Source organism: Charadrius vociferus, unplaced genomic scaffold (genome assembly GCF_000708025.1).
Source record: "Charadrius vociferus isolate BGI_N301 unplaced genomic scaffold, ASM70802v2 scaffold201, whole genome shotgun sequence".
Lineage (NCBI taxonomy): Eukaryota > Metazoa > Chordata > Aves > Charadriiformes > Charadriidae > Charadrius > Charadrius vociferus.
In genome coordinates, this window is record NW_009646936.1 from 453,550 (window position 1) to 475,519 (window position 21,970).

General features: G+C 36.6%; 1 protein-coding gene across 1 annotated transcript; it reads right to left on the reverse strand.

Moving 5' to 3' along the window:
* Nucleotides 1–451: 451 nt before the first annotated feature.
* On the reverse strand, nt 452–14,396 carry IFNAR1 (interferon (alpha, beta and omega) receptor 1). Its single transcript, XM_009894919.1, has 11 exons — nt 14,363–14,396; nt 13,958–14,078; nt 12,328–12,521; nt 11,461–11,618; nt 9,623–9,770; nt 8,587–8,701; nt 7,542–7,744; nt 6,189–6,343; nt 5,205–5,358; nt 1,980–2,134; nt 452–679 (listed from the first exon to the last, which is right to left on the reverse strand). The coding sequence occupies exons 1-11, from the start codon at nt 14,394–14,396 to the stop codon at nt 452–454; spliced, it is 1,665 nt and encodes a 554-aa protein (XP_009893221.1).
* Between the last annotated feature and the right edge of the window lie 7,574 nt (nt 14,397–21,970).

Here is a 21,970-nt window from a genome sequence, read left to right on the forward strand (position 1 = left end):
TATCTGGCATCAATTTCCTTCTGCCTGTGTAAACATTGTAAGATTCAATACTGGAATTTAAGGCTTCCTGTCACAGTACAGTGGCATCTAAAACAAACCTTTAAAATAGCAAGCAGCTCTTCTTGTGCAACAGAGTAAGCTTTCGCTGAGGTTATCAGGTTCAAGTATACAAAGTATACAGATTCTGCTCCTCTTTACGCAGATGATGTTCTTCTTATCATATGATGAAAAGTTAGTCAAAATGGTGTAAGGTATGAGGAGTCAATTGTTTTAAACTTCATTCAGCTTGCAGCAGAGAGGGCGTGTAACTTTCCAGTAACAAAGTGCAGATTTGGAAACCTGAAGATCCTGAAGTCACACTGTCTTCCTTAGGCTGCAACTTTCGTAACAAAAAAGTTTTAAGTGTTTATTACACTGCCAGTTCCATATATGATTTTTTTTTCCTTAAAAGTTATACTATTTCCTTTTCTAGCGTTTCTTCTGACGCTTTGCTCCCTGAAGTATCATCATCATTAGAATAATTCCCTGAATCTCGACTGCTCTGTTTAGAATGTTTGTAGTCTTTAAAATCAATTTGATTTGCTTCTTCTGTGATGATAGCCTCAATTATAAAACAATTTTCTATTGGTTCTTCTGTAGTTGACAGAAAAGGACTGTTAAAGAGCTGTCCTCCAAAACCCTGCAAACAGAGAAGCAGAAGAGGAGGAGATTAACATTTATACATAATATCTAAATAATGATTCCGCTTAACACCACTGCTGTACAAATCTGGGTTATTGTATTCAGTACCATCGTGAGCTTTTCTACCTATACTATGCCGTTTGTTTCTCTAAGTTCACAAATTCAAAGTAAGGATGAAGTTTAGTTGCATTCATAGAATTGAACACTAAAGAATAACACTAACATTAGGCTTAACTCTTGCTATGCTCATAGTTGTCAATCATCTATATAATGGCAATATTTCATTGATTATAGCCTTATAAGGCCATACAAGAACACTTCCAAAGATCATGTGATAGCACAGGGATAACAGATACGTGTTTGCAAAGCCTACAAATCATCATCAGTTATAAAGCAAAGTTAGAAAGAAGAAAGAGAAAGCGAGCTGTGGCAACAGGATACCAAGCCTTATACAGCTCCCAATAGCGCACTGCTGCCTATCCTACATGATTTAAATCTGTTCTCTGAAGTGGTCATTTATATCAAATCCATCGCAAAAGGTTCTAAATATGCATTGTGTTAATTACGTTACCAGTATTCTGCTGAACAAACCAGCTAAAATGCTGTCTTACAAATAAATTAAATTCAGATTAGCCCTTGGCCATCCACTGCTCAACATCAATGTTCTGAGACACAGAAGAAAGCACAGTGAAAGGCAGTTCTTGCTACATTTCAAAACATACCTACGCGTTGCCCTGTTCATTCCAGAACAGGATCACTAGTAAGTACTACCTGTGCCAAGCTGAGCTGGAAATTGGACAACACCTGCCCTTTTTGAGGCCATCCAGGCCACTAGGTCAGGAGATAGTATAAGCATTTGCTGCCTGCTACCCCGAAATTTCCTCTAAAGACTGGGCTTGCATTTTTGTTTCATTTGAGTTTTAAAGGATGGCAAAAAGGCTAGAGCATGCTCCTCCAGGTAACACAATGGGAAAACATTTCTTGTCTTACATAGCAGGGCAAAAGTACATTATCACATTGGATAGACAAGCACACTCTCGGGAATGAAGGATCGTTAGCAACAGTTTTGCACAGATAGAAGAAAAAAACATAAAAGTTAAAATATTTGCTAATTGCAGAATTCTAGAAATTGATACTACCTATTTTGCCACAGGAAGTCCTGCACTTCATTAAAACCTATACAATTAATCTTGGCATACCCGTAAGACCACAGGATAAACACTTTTTCATTGTATTTTTAGAAAAATGAACAGAAAATATATTTACTTAATGAATGAGAAAAATACATCTCATCTTACCTCTATGTTTAAAGGAGGCTGGCACGATGGAAAGAACACATATTTGATTTTATTGTAGGCTTGATACAGGGCAAAAACAAGTGGTGTAGCCACAAGCAAGACAGCAAACAGAGCAGTTACAAATGTTGCTAAAATGATCAGCGGAAAAGTTTTATCTAAAAAGTGAATAAAAAACATTCAGTCTAGGTATTCATAAACCACAAAGATTAAAGAACAGATTTATCTCCAAATCTGCTACAGTATTTATCATAAAATTTCACATTTCTACAGTACTATATCCAGCCACGATGATCATTACAAAAATAATGACATTCCAACATTGTAGATAATTTTATTAAAAACACAGCACAAAATACTTATCCAATATAAGAACAGGAACATTTGCTGACAGGGTCAGAATCAAGATCCAGTCATTGCCAGTTATATTCTAGTTATATGTCACTATTTGACAGCAGTACAAAAAGGCTGCATATAGACAGCTACCATGAACCACTTGATGCATGTAAATCTATTGCACTATTGCTTGTGTACAGCGTCTAACCCCAAGAAACATAATATGTAATTGACAGAGCTCTCTCCTTTAAAAAGGCAGAGATACAGAAGTATGAATTCCCATGGACTACGGAGTAAGAACAAGCAATTGCTACAGTGAAGGCGGCCCATGGTTATTTAGCCAGGAAATTATTTGAGTGCCTAGACCTGCAGGGTCTTCAGGGGCCCAAAAGCATCCAAACAGTTTCTTGGACAGAAGAGGAACTCCAATTGTAAGCTTCAGATGACTATAACACAGCAACAGAGAGATAAAGGATCTTCCAGTGAGCATCTATATCTTAAGAAAAAATTAATCTTAAGGCTATTCCAGTTATTTTCTACACTGGTAGTCTAGATACTCACTCAGCACAAGATTTTACTTTGTCAGTATAGAAATGCAAGATGAATTTCACTTCAATGCTCAAACACGTGTAATCAACTTGATGATGCCAAGCTCAGCAGCGCAGTTGATTAGCTTGAGGGAAAGGACACCAACCAGAGGGACCCTGACAGGCTTGAGAAGTGGACCCATGTGAACCTCATGAAGTTTGACAAGGCCAAGTGCAAGGTTCTGCACCTGGGCTGGGCAAAATCCTCAGCATCAATACAGGCTGGGGAATGAAGGGATTGAGAGTAGCCCTGCTGAGAACGACTTACGGGTACTGGTGGATGAAAAACTGGACATGAGCTGCCAATGTGTGCATGCAGCCCAGAAAGCCAATTGTATTCGTGGCTGCATAAAAAGAAGCGGCCGGCAGTTGGAGGAAGGTGGTTTTTCCCCTCTACTCCACTCTTATAAGACCCCAGCTGTAGTACCACATCCAGCTACGGGGCTGCCAGCACAAGACAGACATGGACCTGTTATAGCAGGTCCAGAGGAGGGCCACAGAAATGGTCAGACTGGAACACCTCTCCTAGCAAGACAGGCTGAGAGAGCTGGGGTTGTTCAGCCTGGAGAAGAGAAAGCTCTGGGGAGACCTTACTGCAGACTTTCAGTACTTAAAGTGGGCCTATAAGACAGACAGACAGACTTTTTACCAAAGCCTGGAGTGACGCGACAAGGGACAACAGTTTTAAAGTTAAAAAGGGTAGGTTTAGATTGGACATAAGGAAGAAATTCTTTATGATGAGGGTGGTGAGACACTGAATGGGTTGCCCAGAGAAGATGTGGATGCCCCATCCCTGGAGGTGTTGAAGGCTAGGTTGGACAGGGCTTTGAGCAACTCGATCTAGTGACAGATGTCCCTGCCCATGGCAGAGGGATTGGACTAGATGTTCTTTGAAGGTCCCTTACAACCTAAACCATTCGGTAAGTCTGTGGACCTGCATTCCTGTATTAACCCAGGAACTGCGGAAAATCTTCTAACAGGCCAGGCTCAATTCCAGGACTTAAGGTTGGGACCTTACGGTAGAAGCTGTTTACATGACGGAATCCAGTTTTTGATACTAAAATATTGTAGTCAAAGAAACGTTTTATCTGTACAGTCATAAGTTATTCAGTGCTTAAGTTCAAGAGTCTTGCAAGCTTCCTTCTCCCCTCCTCTCTTCCCCTTTGCAACATATTCTCTAGCACGATCTCTAACAAACAAACAAACTGAAGGGACTTTGAACATACTAAAAATAATACGTACCAGGAGACACTTTAAAAATAATCAAGATGAGACAATCGGGCCATTTTATCTCTATTTCAAGTTAGTACAAAAGATCAAAGAATGAGAGATTTCCACACTGGGATGTAAGCACGTATCGGAATTACAGGGAAGTCATCTGTATGACTGCATGTCTCTCAATATAGTCTTGAATGTACTGCTTGGTCTTAAATAGGCTCATTATAATAGAATGATACGGAAATGACTAATAACTAACTAGTAAAATAGATTAAAGAATTTCTCTTACAAAGGCAAAAAAGTAGCATTTGTTTCTTTTTAGACTTGATAACTACAAAGCAGTGAAGACTACAATATAAATGAAACCTAAAAGCTTAAGATGTGAGAAAGTAGCATTACTATTATTACATTTTCTTAGCTTTAAGTCAGTTTGGATATTTAGTAATTTTGGCAGCGTTACAGCCTGTTAATAGAAGACAATTGACCAAAATAAATTCAACAGATAACTTGCTCTTATGTTCTGAGTGTAATCCATCTATAAATGTATTCTCCTTTTGCATAAAGGTGAGCTTTCAGCTATAATGATTCTGATGATTTGTCTCCTCACACTTTAGCACAGGATGTTTTAAAATTTAATTCACTCACAGAAGAATTAAGACAATTTCAAGAATAAAGTATTCTTGAAAACATAACATTTAGTGATTCCTTGCACCCTACTAAAAATATCTTAAAAGTACTGGAAATTAAAGCTTGCCTATTAACAAGTCATTGTACAGAACTAAATTCAATTCACAACCGTTACAGTTAGTAAGCTGAGATCATTTCTAAACTGAATTGTGTCATGGAATAACCAGAATGTAATTTTGATCAGGTCACAACAGAAGCAGTTTATTAGTTTAACTACAGAAGAGAATGCAGAGCAGCAACCTGACACTGCTGATATGGATCTCTGCTCAACTAGGTGCTAACTCTGAGAGGCCATTAAGTCATGCTGCAAGTATTTTTTTAACTAGTGAGACCTGCAAAGGCCTATGAAGAGTTAACAATTTTACTCCCAGTGGTGTAACAATTCCCAAGCTTTTCCTACCTCCAGGTGTTTTGATGCATGCCTCTTTGCTGAAAGGACTGCTTTTGTTGTAAGCTTTTGAGAGTGCTTGCACTTTTACACAGTACAAAGTTGAGGGTGCTAGATCAGAGATTGTCCCTATTGTCTGTTTTATCTCTTTCATTTTGATTTCTTCCTGAAAAAGAAAAATTGGAAGAATAAGATGCACATAAATAGTACAAGAGTCACTCAAATAGATTAGAATTTTGGCCTCTGATGAAGAAATAATTCTGTAAGAAGTTAGACACTATTCTACACTTGGATTAAATAAAATAAAAGAAACCATGCCACTGTCTTCTAAGCAAGAACCTTCAGGAAACACTTATCGGCAAGAACGAACTGCTTTCACCACACTGAAATCTGTGTGCAAAATGAAACTTCTTCCTGTTGCAGTTTGTTTACTGCTCTTCTTCCATGCATTTAGACATCCACATTTGCTGATTACTGTAAAATATTTTACTACAAGAAGCATCTAAAGAATATGAAAAGATACGTTAAAATGTAAACTAAAAGCATGCAAGACTGCATTGTTTTCTGATACATACAGCCATAAAACTGCAAATACAGAAAGTAAAGAATGTGAGGGGCTGGAAGCTACAATAATTAAGACAGTGCACAGAGACATACTGTAAGAAACAGGGCATATGAACCCTTGAAACTTGATTCAAAAGTGAGCCATTTAGCAGTTTGTACAAAACTCAGTGCAATTCTGCAAATCATTACATATAGCCACAACAATGGAAAAAGATTAAAATCTCAATTACTTTGTGATAAAAGTAATCTTGACCAGATTTTCAAAAGAATCTTTCAAAAAAACACCAAAAACAAACCCAACAAATTGATTGCATGACTGATACACCATATATGTACCTCTTTTGAAAATAAGCTCCTTGAGGAGAACTCAAACTCAGTACTTAAGTCATAATAAATTTTATATACTGTTTTAAGTATTTAACTAGTTCATACCTCATTATTCGATGAATTCTTCCAATACAGAATCCAGTAAGACAAGTCATAATGGTCCCTCATGATTTCATTTTCAGATCCTCCTGGAGGAGAAATCTGGATATGGAGCAAAACATCACTGATGTCCAACTTTACATCAGGAGGGCCAATCTCATCTTAAGAAATTAAAAAAAAAAAAAAGGTTAAAAATAAGACTGAAAGAATACAAATAAGAATATTGCATAAAATACTGTAATTTACATCTATGGCAATTTTTAAGAAACATATACTTAAAAGTCTGACTTGACTAATAGCTTTATTCAGAATCTCGAGTCCTGAGAAATATTTCAATTATTTTCTCTTTCCACATTCATATGTTGCTTCTGCACGTTTCAGTGACATGAAATACATAGACGGTGGGATTAACTTTGTGCATGTCAAAGTGAAACTACTGAACAGTTTTTAATCTCATCAGGATATGGGCCATCTTTTTCACATAAACCCTCTTTCACAGTTATAGTGTAGCTGAAAAGTGAGAAGCATTGCTTTTTTTCTTTTCTCTTGTTGAATTATTAACCTAGGTCACTTATCTTATTAAAGAATTATCTAATTAACAAGAGCTTGGACATGGGAAAGCTGACATATAGAATAGCTATTGATTCCAACTTCAATATGCAAGGCAATGGAATATTACCCTACATATTAGATAAACATTTATTGAGGTTTATGACCGATAGCTTTTTTTAGTCAAACATTTTAGTAAGGTCACATTTCTCACAAAATCAAAAAAGTGCAACAAAGAAAAAATACTACAGTTTAACTCTGGAGAGTGTTACATATTTTTGACTTAGATGTCACTATCATTTACATGAAAATCTTCAGGTTGTATGTCAATGTAATACCGCTTCAGCACAAAATTCAGGGTGCACTGTGCAGGGGCAGAGAGGAGGAGGAGATGAAGAGCAGAAACACAAGAACATAGAGGCAGTGGATTCCAAAATTATTTTACTTTGGCATCATTTTTCTGAGATATCAAGAATTGCTCCCTATCAATGGCAGAAGTGAGACTAGGGATATTTCTAGTACAATATCACACAGTGATTAATGTAGTATACAGTGAGATTAGAAAATGCCAGATAATGCTTTTGTAAAGCAAGTGCTAGGATTTAAATACAGTGAAATACTGGCTATGCTGAATAGAGAAGACCATGGAAAAACTCCTGTTCAACTTGATGAGGCCAGGATTCCCAACGCGGTTTCTGTAGGGGAACTATGCATGCAGTTTCATTAATCTAGCAAGTTTCTTTTGGTAAATAATAGCATTAGGTACAAGTTTGTTGAGAAATGAAAATTTAAGAAAACACATTTGCTTACTTGTTACCAGAGGATCTACTTTTACTTCATTAGACAAACATGATTTATTATATTCACTCATGGCCTGCACACGGAGGTAAAAAAATCCAGAAGTAGCAGTGATGATAGATGAGAAATTGCATTGTGTATCAGTGATGTTTTCACATCCAGGTACATTGAGCCACTTCATTGAGTGATCATCATAAAGTTTCTTTAGATACCCACTGCAAGAGATATTTTAATAGTTTTTGATGTGAGGTCCTTGAACTATAAAAAAAAAAGGTGTGATCACTTGTGCTACATAGGTGGTTTTTTTTATTTTTGGAAGAATGGCCTCTCAGAAATTTCTCATATTCAGAATACTGCTTTTTCATTTATAGCTGAAACAATGAAGTTAACTGGATCAGGAAATACAAATCAGTGCTTTAATTAAGCCTCAACAGAAAAATTATATATTCATTTTAGAAATTTTTAAAATCCAAATTAAGATTTTTCATATAGTTCTATGAGGTCGATTATCTTTCTGTCATGCCAAAGGAATTTAAAAGAATGCTAGAGGTATCTTTTCTCTTCATTTAGATGCTGGCCACAGTATTTGTGCGACAACTAGATATTAAGATACAGGTTTATAGACCTGATGGTTTCTTTCCATGTTGGGATCTGCCCAGAAGTAATCAAGTATATTAACAATTGAAACCTTGAACACCTGTACTTTTGCTCACTTCTAGTCCTCTAATTTCTTCATATTCAAAAAGATATAAAGCAACGCAAACTTCACATCTTCAAAAAAATGTTACTTAGCATATATTTAGCAGTTCATTCCATCAGGTATTTAACACTCTTAAAAGAAGCCTAGTATCCCGAAATTCTAGCATATGATGGTACATGAAATCCTTACAAAAGCCACGCTGTGTCCAGATAAAGTACCCTATGTTTCAATGAATACATTAAGCCACTTTTGCTAAGTATTTGAGTTTAACTTCTAATAACTATTTGCAAAATATAACGGATGGCATTTAGAATGACATAACCTGTTTAAACAGAAATATAGAATTGTTTAACTCACATGAGATACTGTACATTGTAGCTCACATGTTGTTTATACTTATTATTCCAATGCAGATGAAATTTCATATTCAAAGCACGAATGCTCACATTTGTTGCACAGAATAGGACATTCACTGCTCAAAATGAAAAGAAAAGGAAATCCACAGTTACTGAAAAGCTTTATATTATGTACACTAATTTCTTACTGAATGGGCATTTCTCATGTAAACAGTCATAGTACACTTTCAATAATTAAAAAAAAATATTTGTTTTCATTATAAAGATGGCAAATCAAAGTATGTTATATATACAGCATATTAAGCCTTTAGTAAAAATAAAACTGTTAAAAATTGATTTAGAAAAAAATAAGTACAGAAGAGTTAAAATTAGTAGAAATAAACTGGTTCAGCAGTAACTCAATAGGAAAAAAAAGTGTAAAATATACACATGTAAACATGAAGTTTGACTTTCTATATTCCCACACAGTTACTTTTTTCCTGAAATAAACATTTAAATGTATTTAAACTGACACCTGAACAGCATAAAAGAGTTTAAGTTTAGACATGCAAAACAAACAACTGGTGGCAAACTACCAGTTCATTCTTCAGAATCTGTAATAATAAATTCACCAAGGCTTGCATAAAAACAGTATTTTTTTAAGCTTAGCTCAATTTAATACGCATTCATTTAGTGCCAAATATACAAAAGGCTTTTGTCTTGCCTACATACACATCCCTTTCCTCCTGATTCAAAGTCACAAATTCAAAAATATCCAGTTTTCCAAAATACAGAAAGTAGTTTTTGCAGTCCAAATTAATGGACAGAATTTGCCTCAGAGCAAAAACCTTGATGCACTATTAAAACTCCAATATTGATAGGTGGCATATTTTATATTGATTTAAAATAGAAAATGGACATAACTGTCAAGATTGCTGTTATAGCAAAATAAGTAGGAACTTGGTAGTTCTGCGTATTTCTGTTGCTTTAGAACAATTTACTTTCCAACAGTTTAAACTTGAGTAATTGTTTTAAGATAAAATTATTTCACTCTGTACCTTTACGGGTAGTTTTTACACAATGAATGGGACTGAATAAGCCTTCTTTAGAGTCCATAGGATAAGTTGCTTGAACTTTCAAACAATAGGTAGTGTCTGGTGCAAGATCATCAATTACATCAACAGGAAAAATACTTCGATTTCTGAACTGTAAGAAACAATTGCAACAGCTTATGAAGATAACTGCTCTTCCTCATGAGCTGATTTTTTTTTTTTTAAGTATCTTTTTTCTTCCCCAGGTTTCAGCCCACTTATATAATATGCCATCAAAAATGCTAAAATAGGGAATGAAGTACAATATATGAGCTGACTAAAGGCTAAAGGGAAGCTTCCAGCTTATCCACGTGATTAAGAGGAAGGAACATGTTGCGCTCCTTTTACACATGAAAGTGGGGAGAGATTGCAGCACTGTTATACATGACACATAACTCACCACGCAAATATGCAGCCATATACTCAGAAGAGAAATAGTACACTTACACCCCTCAATTCATTGATCGAACACTCACCCCTCCCCCTCCTGCTTTTGCTTCACCAGACTTTGCAGTGACTGACCTTTGTACGTAGCTTGTACTTAGCTAAAAGCTTTTTTTCCCCTTTGATGTGTAATGATTATGACTACATCTGCCAAATGAACACAGATATCGCTTCAATCCTTACCCTAATCTAGAGGGCACTTATTTCCTCAAAAGGATAAAAAAAGAAAGACTGTTTCTACCTTGGTCTTTACAGAACAGCTATAGCTGCTGTGCGAGATGCACATAGAATCACAGAATGGTTTAGGTTGGAAGGGACCTTAAAGATCACCTGCTTCCAACCTCCCTGCCACGGGCAGGGACACCTCCCACTAGACCATGTTGCTCAAAGACCCATCCAGCCTGGCCTTGAACACTTCCAGGGATGGGGCAGCCACAACTTGCCTGGGCAACCTGTTCCAGTGTCTCACCACCCTCATAGTGAAAAATTTCTTCCTAAAAATCTATTCTAAATCTCCCCTCTTCCAGTTTGAAGCCATTACCCCTCGTCCTCTCACTACATGCCCTTGTAAAAAGTCTCCAGCTTTCTTGTAGGTGCCCTTCAGATACTGGAAAGCTACTATAATGTCTCCCTGGAGCCTTCTCTTCTCCAGGCTGAACAACCCCAGCTCTCTCAGCCTGTCTTCATAGGAGAGGTGCTCAAGCCCTCTGATCATCTTTGTGGTCCTCCCCTGGACCTGCTCTAACAGGTCCATGTTGTTCTTATGTTGAGGGCTCCAAAGCTGGACACAATATTCCAGGTGTGGTCTCATTATGGATTAGAAACTAGTTCACAATTTCAAGACTTCAAAAGAATCCCTAAAAAAACCCCAACCTACACTATAAAAACAGAGAACTTAATTAATGACACAGGATAGCGTACTGACAGCTGCAGTCAAGCTACATGGCTTCAGCAAGGTCAAGTTAACCTCTTACCTCTCCCCCTCCCTATGCCTACGCCTTACTGTAAATGCTTCTTCCCACTGCCTTGAACTCTTCCCCTCCCTGTTCCTGCTGGCAGAGGGTGGCTCCTGCTCCAACACATCTGAGAGGGTTTCACCTTCTTCCTCATGCATTAGAAAGTAGCTCCAGCATTTAACAGAAACACAAACTCTTACCACAAAATATCTAATACAATCCTCTAATAAAAACAAATCCAAAAAACCTCAAGAAAACACTCCCTCCCAACTATTAAATCACATAGCAACAGTTATACACTATTTCATTAAACACACAAACAATTCCATTTTAGAGCATGAAGCAATTAAAGTACATCTCTGACAGTTAAGTTAACATTAAAAAGTGAAAAAAAAGTAACCATACCTCTGCATTTGACGAATTTTCCCAGATCATTAGATTATATTTAAAACTTAGATCATTTATCCACATTTTTTGGACCTGATTTGCTTCTGGAGGAGAAACCTTAATTTTTATGACTCCATTTATGGACTGCAATTCTATTCCTGGGGGACTGATCTGAGCTGCAAATATTAAAAGAAAAAAAAAAAAGTCAAGCATGACTACTTAAGAAAACACACCAAAAAAGTAATTCACATTAATAAAACCACAGTAACTGCCTATAGTATATTATTTTTAATTCTTTTGAGGCAGTAACAAGATCATAGTAATTGCCTATAGGATCTTAGTTTTCATGAACCTCAGCCAGTATCTAATAGAAGTCTAACCTAACAACCAACCACTGTTACCTGGTTCTAAAAACAGTGGAGTTAAAATGCAATATTACTAGTGAATGTTTTCCAGAATCTGCAGTGAAAAATCTGTATAAATTATGCTAAAACACGCAAGACAATAAACCTAGCTCAAACAAATCAATCCACCGTTGAGGGAACGCTTCAGTACAATACTATATTGTAACTACTGAAAAGTCACAAAGTCAAAAGAAAACTTCCAGAAACGGCCACTGTCAAAAAGGATTTTTCTGAAATCTAGAAAAATACAGAGTGACAGAAAATTTTGTCAGAAAACCAGCATCACTTCGAATACCTTCCCCTTTCCAGAAAGGAGAGAATCATTACGTTCCGTGACCTGTAAGTACCTTATATTACGTTAAGGCTGAGAAAACTACTAGCTCATGTTGTTAAGAGCAATGGAAACCACACACATTTTTTCTACAATAATGTGCTGCAGGACATTTTACTAAAAATGTTACAGTATATATGGAGCTCATACCTATATCAAACGGAATCATTTGAACAATGCTGGACCACGGAGACACTTCTTCCCTTTTTTCAGCCCTTATACGCACATGATGTTTATCATAGTATTTGGTTATTGCTGAGGAAAAGTCACATTCTGTGCGAGTAACATTTTGGCACCCAGGCAACTCCTTCCATTCTGTTTCACCTGTCTCAAAATCTTCAAACCTGCAAGAAAGAAAATGCCCCCCAAATAAAACCAATACACAATTTAAGTCTTGAGATTCTTCTTCCTTCTCTTCTTAATGCTAATAAATGTCACACCATTTAATGCTGTTTTATCATCAGCACCAGTGCAATCAGTGTTATCTACTTAGTTACTCTGGAATTCATATTGCCATTTAATTAATTAATTTAATCTATTTATTTATTAGTTTAGCCTTATTATCAGAAGTTACGTATCAGTCTGCAAAGTCTGATACCAGTTTGCTTTATTCACCATGTAAACACGCAGTGTCAGAAAACAGCATCAAAGAACTGCCAAAATCCAGAATTATATCCTTAATACACGATCCCAGTCTGGCAATGATTTATAATTCATTGGAAGAAATTTAAAAGTCTTGATGGCAAGAAGTGCTTAAAAGAGCATAAAACCAGCAAGTAACCCCAGTTATAACATTAGCAAGGAATCTAGATTAGGTGTAAAGAAAAACACAAAGAAGAAAACTGGAGTTCAGCAATAAGTGTTAGAATAGTCATCTTTATAGAAGCTATTTTTCTTGTGAGTTACCAGACAACCATACCTTATTTAAGAAAGAGACATTTCATATAGAGATTAAAAATGTCCTGACCAAAAAAGAGGAACAGACTTGAAGTAGTAATTGTTTATCCTCAACTCCTATCTTTCAGACGGGTATTACGTTCTTAAAATAAAACTATTTTCAAAGCAGCTGTTTCTCATCTGCACATTGAAGAAGATAAGCTATTTTTTAAATTCAAAAGCATACACCAGGAAAACCTAAAATCAAGAACTTCTTAAGTGATTTTATCTTAGAAGTGTTTTCTAATATTTACTTGTCAGGAAAGTGCCACAAAATACCAAATGTATATGTATATGCATGCATAAATATTAGTGTATGAAATAATTAACGAAAACCAGGCAAACATTTAAGAACTAAAATTACATCGTTTCATCTGGTGATTAAAATTTGCAGATGAGAAGTCTGGATTCATAAACACTGACAAATTATTCAAAAGCTACACCCAAAATTCTCTCAAATTCTGTGTGTGTGTGTGTGGCCAAAATGTAGCGTAATTAAAAAAACAAAACAGAGAATAAAAAAATCTAAAGACTGCATTTCTAAGTGTATTGGTTAATCTTCTCAAAGAACCACTCTAGTACTAAGCATTACTACCACGCATGTTCTGCATTTATAAGATGTCGCTATCAGTGAACAATCTAATTTTACATATGAATTAAACAAACGAAGGATAATATTAGGATTCCACTCAATTTCAAGACTTAATCTTCCCGGCCTCTACTTTTGGGATTTCAAGAAGTCTCTAGAAGGTTTACATGGCAGTATCAAGAAGCACAGTAATTAATGCTTTTCTACACAAATAAGCATCAGATGTTTCTGGCTCAGAATCAAGTTACTACTTACCACCGGTATTCTGCTGAAAATGTCACATTGGTATCATTCCCAGCGTAGTTCCACCTTAGAGTGAAATTTGTATTTACAACATAGACCTGAATATCCTGTGGACTCTTCAGATTAGTTTGGCCTACAAGAAAGTAACATAAAGGTATATAAAAACTGGGATAAATAGCTTGTAGATAACTTAAGAATGACTTACCTTTTTTTTTTTTTTAAACAAAAGTAAGAGCTATAGTGAAATGAAATAAGAATAAATGTAAGAGTTAAGAAAACCCCACACTACTCAAATGGCACTTCAATATATAGCTCAGGAGCTGTGCATCAAGTAGCTCCTTTGCCTATTTGCCTATACAGCTCATTGCTCTGTGCTTAAAGTCTTTCTCCTGACACTCCTTTAAAAAAAGTATATACAGTTGTAACATTCAAGGCCCGTGTCCACCGTCATGGGTTGATTATAAGGAGTTTGAATGCTCTGAAACCAGTATTTTATTAGTTGGATCCAACATCTGGGTATCGGCTGCAAAGTGCTAGGGATTGACGTAATGCTGTTATTTCACAGTTGCAGAACAGATTGAGCATAGCAGACTTGTCTTATGTCATGTCTTACTGCCATAAATTCAACGGATTGAACATAAATCCCTTTCAGCGAGGCTTCATCATACAGCAGATCTTGCATCTTGCTCATGGTAATCCTGTGTTTTCTTTTACACAAAGAACAGTGCGTAAAATGACTTACGGAGGGCAAGGGCTAAGTCTCAGAACACGTCATGTCCATAACACTAAGGGAGGGACCAAACCATGAGAAGAGCAGGCTTAAGAGGCAGATTGCCAACAGGAGGGAAGCACGCACTCTAGAATCATCTGCAGGATAGCGCTCTCTATTTTCCACCTTTCAAAAAGAATTATTAAAAAACCCCAACTGCCTCATAATCACCTTATATTCCACTTCCTAAATAAGACTTCTTTACCATTGCTTTTGATATATGCAGAATCTTGGGCGTCCCGTTTGGTATAATTCAGGTATCAGAGGACAGATGAGAGTAACAATGCTGTGGAAAAAGGAATTATTCTGATACTTACAAAACCTGAAATTTATCTAGCTATTTATAAGGTACTTGGCTTTGAATTATTTCACACCAGCCTATGGCACTGTTTCAAAGCAGTGAGGCTAAAAAGTTACAATCAGAGCTGAAAGTTTGGACTGAAAGTTTACTAGTACTAGAAACTAAACCAGACTGTAGATTACAGATCAAAGGGAAATAGTGCGAAGGCACAGGGAATATGTGCTAATAGAGGAAACCTCAGGCAGAAGCCACCAAAATTATACCAAATCCACCAACTAAGCAGCCATATCCAGATTTACAGAGCTTAAACTTTATCTAAGTCCTTCTGCCTGGTATCCCATACGAGGTATCTTTGACAACTTAGGCTATACACAATTTAGGCATTGCACACCTCTGTCAGCTGACTAAGAATGCACTTTCAAATTTTAACACGTCAGTGGAAAAAAATATAAATCAACAAAATAATAATAAAAAAATCACCACACACCTCTCTCTTGACCTATTTTAACCAGTTGTGTGTTACGCTATTAATCACTTCCCAATGGCTACAACTTCTAAAAATATATGTTGGTGACAATCACTCTGAAATTGCTTTTTTATGTCAGTCTAATTATATTAGGAAGAAATTAGAACAAATACATCCTATTTCACCTGGGCAATAGGTACAGGGCAATGGATCTGCAGACGTCTGTTTGCACGTCTGAAGGGTTATCCTGAATTTGATTTTAAGAGTGGCTCTTCATTGCAAAAACTATTTCATATTTTACATGATGACCAAGTTCTCTTTATAAAAAGGAAATGGGCGTGGAAAAGCAATCTATAAACGGAAGTCTGCAAAATCCTTTGGGAGAACAGAGTTAAAGTGGTATCCATAGACTACTGACTTTTGGCAATAATTCCTGAAAGCAAAAACTTGAAAGGAAAATAATTCAATAAAACCTCGTGGAACCCACTACAAAATTTATTTCCACAATGCATGAATGTGTTACTCTTCTAAGCTGACAGACTAAGATAAGCCTAGAGAATACCAAACTACATTTGATCATCAGAAAGGAAGAAAGCAAAGGAAATAACTAGTTTTTTTCAGATATTTATCCAACAGATGACTACAGTTCATCCAAAAAGCTTATGATAACAAAGGCAGCTATTTCAGATTTTGGCAAACAATAGCAATTTTGAATATTTATATCCCTTCACAAAGAAAATACTCATTTCATGGGAAAACGTTATTTTCACTTTATTTGAGAATGTTTGCATTAAATTTAAGAATCAAAAACCCTAGAACAAAAAAGTTCCACTAGCTTTTAATATTTTTTTTTTAATAAAAAAGCACAACTATGCTATTATCATAGAAAGTATAAGCCTGTCAGAGCCCCCAGAGGAAAAAAAAAAAAAAAAAAGTAATAATTTGTTTGAAGAATACCACCACCTATGGTAATTGATAGATGGAATGTCATAGTCTTGCTTTGTAAAATTCATTACTTTATGACCCAGTGGAAGATTACCCAAGTGTTGTGATACAGCATAACACTTTCAATTTCAGTTCTAAAGAAACATCAACAGATTGACATCTTTCACATCTAAAGTGAAAGGTAGTGCTTTTCCTGTAAATACACATATTCATATATTTGCAAAGACTTAAAATCATTCATACACTTAATCTCTGTTTAAGTATATATTTGTAGAAGATCTTAATAAACAGTATGACAGAAACCTTGTTTCAAACCATCTTTTTGGAATATAATTCAGCTGTTGACATTTTAATGCCCTCCTAAACCAGACAGAGAGATATGGTTTCCTCAGCTCTCTAGCAGCACATATACCAGGTTTAAAAACCTGCCACGGCAGTACTAAACAGAAGTCTTTACAACAGGAGATTGCCCAGGTAGATTCTTTACCCTGAACAACATAGAACCTTGGAGTAAACCCTAAAAATGTGCGATTAGATAACATAGTATTAGCTGAGAACCACATTGCACCTACAGAGCTCCAACACTGATAAAAAAAGCTACTATATGTTAAGACTATTATTTTTGTTTGCCTCGGGTAGGAAACGAAATATTCACTGCACTTCCAGAGTATCTTTCCCACATTTTCAAATACTTATCTTATACGTAGCATGAAGCTCTACAATATTTTTTATTAGACCTTTTCCACTTGAGGTCAGATAGGAAAAAGGAAATCTGGACACAAAATTGTTTCAATATTCATGTTCTAACCAGACATACTTTCTCCCCGGGTTACAAAAAAAACATGCTGATGTAAGACATGCAACTAATGTTTTAAGCTAGGTCAGCTTTTTCTAAAGCTGGTAAATACCACAGCAAATAATCATATCCTCCCTCTGGATACAAACAATATTATAAAAATACAGCTCTGGATTCTGACATTTTGAAGAAGATACAGTATTCCAGTCTTGGAGTAAGAGCACACACAGTGAATTAGAAGGGAATTATTCCAGAACAGCTTTGGTTAAAGGCCCAGAAGATGACTGTCAAGTCTCAGATTCGACTGCCTCTTTCTCAGAGAACTTCCTCGTGCAAGTTTGAACAAAGCTGGACTCCATCTTGACATTTACCCTTTTTTAATCCTCCTTACAAACTGCTGAAACTAGGCATTAAAAGCTGTTTTCAAGCGGCATGTGATAGCCTTTATAGAACTTCAGAAACATGCTATTCAGAGACATCACCCATAAAATTAACTTAAAATCCACTACAGGTTTAAAAGTAACATACCAATTACTCAGGGAAGACCCTACAGTTTTCAGGGAATTTTCAGAAATTGTTCAGTGTTATGTTCAACAAGAATGTGCAAGTGTGAGCACTTGCAGTCAGTGCTCAGCAAAAGTCAAAAAGGGGAAAAAAGTTAGAAACTGATGCATAATTAAGGGAGTAAAATAGAAAGCTTAATGTCATCATATACATTCATTATAGACTTATCTTCAACACAGTGTACAGCTCTAGAGTGCCCACTCTCATAAGCAGATAGCAGAACAGAATAAGGCAGAGAAGGGTGACAAGAACAATCCAAGGTATGGAACAGCTTCTGCCCTGGGAGGAATCAGACTATGATTCTTCCGCCTGAGAAGGAGATGGAGGGGAGGATATGACAGATCTGTAGACACCTAATGAGTGGCATGGGCAAAGCAAGCAGCAAAAGATTGTTTGCTGTCTTCTTAACACAAAGCCAGAAGCAACAAAACAAGCACCACTCTGCTCTAAGCAAACAAATGAAACTGCTGCTTCATTGAATGCTTAGTCAATCTGTGGAATTCCTGCCCCTAGGACTCAGTGAATGCCCAACTATTACCTGGCTGATGAACTCAGAGTCAAATACAAAGTCTAGATGCTATAGACTGCTGTAACACCAGGTTGTGAAGTGTCACCACATACTTCCTTTTTTATTCCTTCCTACTCCCCTACTAACCGCTGCTGTAGATGAACACTGGACTAGACAGCCTTTTGGCTTTATCTGGTACAAAACAGAACAGAAAAAAAAAACAAAAACAAAAACCCTGAAAAAAACCACAACGCTCTTTGCAGATGTATCTCAAGCTTGATTAGGTACTTCACTCCTTACCCTGGTCAGAAAACCAGATTATTACTTCAGAAAGATCTCCCAGTCCTGACAGCCAACCCTGATAATTCAAACTATCTTCACCAGGAAATCAAATTTCTTATCCAAATTCAAATACCTATTTATTGAGGGTTCCAGGTCACAATTATGCACTTTCATCTGTTCACTCCGTCTCCTGTTGCAGGTAAAAAGAGGGATATAATCAGAGAGCGACCTATAATTTTATACTCTGAGAAGTGTCTTTGGTTGAAATTTCTTAAAAGTTAATAATCACCAATTCGTATTGTAACGCTTCCTAATCACCCATTCAAATACTGGAAGCACAGAAACTGAGCTGGAAGAAACCTTGCAAGATCACCCATATTTCACATTGGAGAAAGAAGGTGGCCAGTTCTACGTACATCATCAGATGTTTGCGTAGAGAAGTCCTGTGGCTTCCACCACTGCATAATCTATTTTTACAGGCCTCCAATCTCCTGAAACATTTCACTATCCTTACCATTAAGAGATAGAGAAAGCTTCCTGTAAATCAAAAGCAAAGAACTCCCAAAACATATTTCCTAGTAGATTCTGTTGGAAGTCTGGATCTTTGCGGAACAGATCCAAGTTTCCTTACAGCAAGGATGCTTGCTTAGTTGTTGTTCATAGTCCATGGACAACACAGAGTCTCCAGACTGCAAAACCTAAGGTCTAACCTACGTCTCCTCTAAGCACATTTAGCCCATGTACTTTTTGTCTATGGATATTAGAGCACATTATTCTTTACATCAGACATACTTGAAAACTATGTTAAACTATACTAACAACAAGGAGAAAAATGAATGGCAGCAACAACTCTTTTAGTATTCCTTTTGAGCCAAATTTTCTAGCTTTTTGAATGACTTTATTGTTCTCTTTGGTATTCCCTCCAAAGGGCTGAACTTGCTTGAAACAGTATACTTCAGAAAATCACGACACTCCGGTTGAGATTAATAAATGGAAGTCTAGCTTACACGACACAGGACCTAACCGTTTCATTCTGATTAGCACTGCTGTGCCCCAATACTTTTGGGGTTTTCTGTCACGTAGCACTTAAACTGACAGATAAATTACAAGGCGTTTTAACGTTGCATTTCCCCCCCGCCCAGAACTAAGATTTAGACCATCCTTTGTCATCCTCTGTTTGCGTAAGTACACAGCCCTGCATACATCCTTTTTCAATAGCACTGTACTTTTTTCTGAAGTATCTCTCTAGTTTGTCAGGAAACTTCTCAGTTCTACACCTGCTTTTCAAAACAACTGTGAACTCCTCCCACCTAGTTATATGTGGATTCAATAAGCTTATACTGTTCTATCACGCAGATTATTAACAAGTCCCCACTTGATACATCGTTCCCTCTTGACAGCAAACTGTAAAAAATTTTGACGAGCTGGAAAAAATCATACTGAAGCAGTTTAACATAGATTATTTTTTCTAGTACACCTAAGAGGTTAGTATACAATACAGATTCAAAAGCAATACTAAGCCAAAATACATGGAATTGGAGCTCCTCTATCCCCATAGCCTTTTACTTTAGAATAGCAGAAATTCAGGTTGATTTAACGTGACATCTGTTCTCAATACTACAGACACGTATAGGTAATTCACCCATCCATCCTTTCACATAATAGTCCCTATTCCCAGTAAGTGTTCTGTGTTTGCTTCCCTAAATTAATTTCTTAAATACCAAAGAACAGCAATCCAGGAATAAAGGAGTAAACTCAGTAATGTTTAATTACCAGGAAAAAAGAAGTGATTTAGCTGGAAACCAGATATGCAAAGTAGTACCAAAAAAATCTTCCCAGTTTATTTTACTAATGATTAAAAGCCAGACATTTAAAATTAATTCACGTTTCTTCACTTAAAGCATGATGACACTTTGGTGCTGAGGACACCATTGTAAGAGATTAGGCTTTTATGGAAAGAAGAGATTGAAGACAAGAAAAGCTTTTAGCACAATTGCCTATCTCCCCTCCTCTGTCAAATTTTAATAAACTAAAATAAATACAAAAATGTTCTAATAAATAAACATCACTACTTAATTTATAAAATTTTAATTAATATTCTCAATAAATTACAGTTGAAAATAATAACCATTATAGAACATTACGGAATAACAAAAGCCATTCAACAACAAAAGAAAGTAGTTTTAGCAAGCCAGAAATGTACTCCCTCATGAGACAGAGAAGGGGAAATCCTATTAAGAGTACATAATAGCTCACTGCTTATCACGTCTGTGGGAGAACCAATGGAAACTTTACTTCAACCTTTCAGCACAGGAAGGAAAGGAGGCTTGTTATATGTGATATTGAAAAAAAAAAAAAAAAAGCCACAGCCAAACACACACCAAAAATTACCCAACTGGTATTGGTTCTGTATGCAGAAAGGTGTTCTAGAGAACCAGGGAGAACTCTTCCTGCAAGAACTTTCATACAGGAGCAGCAGAGATGAACTGCTGGTTTTGACAAGGCAGATGGTCACAGGTCACTGCAGCAGAGCAATTACTTCTAACTAAGTAGCATGTGGCATGTTAGTAATTTGCTATAACATGTGTGGGTTGATCAAAGTAGCTGCATTTATCACAGTGCTTCCAGTTTTGGATGGAATTTGGGGCTGATGCACAAAGAATACACCGACAAACCAAATAGCTGAAAGAAAACAAAGAAAGAAAAAAGGTCCCAGAGCTGCTTCTCTGCCCGAATACATGAATGAAAAGCACGGACACCTGAAAACAGCCTCTCTAGTCTTCTTTCGGGTATGCCAAACTAGAAAAATACCATCTTACAGATAATGCAACAGTTTAGGTGGCATCAGAAGCAGCATGCACATACTAGCCAATGGCTATAATATTTCCATTATCCAAACTAGCTTAGCCCATGTACTCTCTGGTGCATGTCACAATGTCCTATAAATATGCAGGATGGTAACTTACAGCTTTTCTAGGCTGCAGAATACTTTCCCCTTGAAAAAGGCTTTCTGCAATAGTTGTTTCTTGCTACGTAAGAATGTAAGAAGAGGCACGCATTACTATCCTGCGAGATAAAATCCTCATCCTGCAATTTTACTTCTCTCATTTCCTTTTTTCTACTTTAGGCTCTGTCAGACTAGACTGAGATGCCTTTCAAGCAAATCAATACGATTTAAAACCTGTTTGCCCCACACTTAAGCTACAGCCGCTATAATTCACAGATAGCAAGTAAGCCTGAAGCAGACGAGATCAAGACAGCTACCTTAGAACAAAACCCAAAGCACTTGACAGAAACCAAGCTCCGCTTAACCACACAGAGACACCTATCCAGACCCAAGGCCTGGATGCCTTTGCAAGCCCGCAGTGGTCTTCAAGACCATGTCCCCCCTCAC

Coding starts and splice junctions, on each gene's coding strand:
- IFNAR1 (XM_009894919.1), bottom strand. CDS start 14,396: ATGACGGTGGACACGGGCCTTGAATGTTACAACT. Junction 8,702..9,622: donor TGTAAAAACTACCCGTAAAG/GTACAGAGTGAA, acceptor CATTTTGAGCAG/TGAATGTCCTATTCTGTGCA. Junction 6,344..7,541: donor AGTAGATCCTCTGGTAACAA/GTAAGCAAATGT, acceptor TAATTTCTTAAG/ATGAGATTGGCCCTCCTGAT.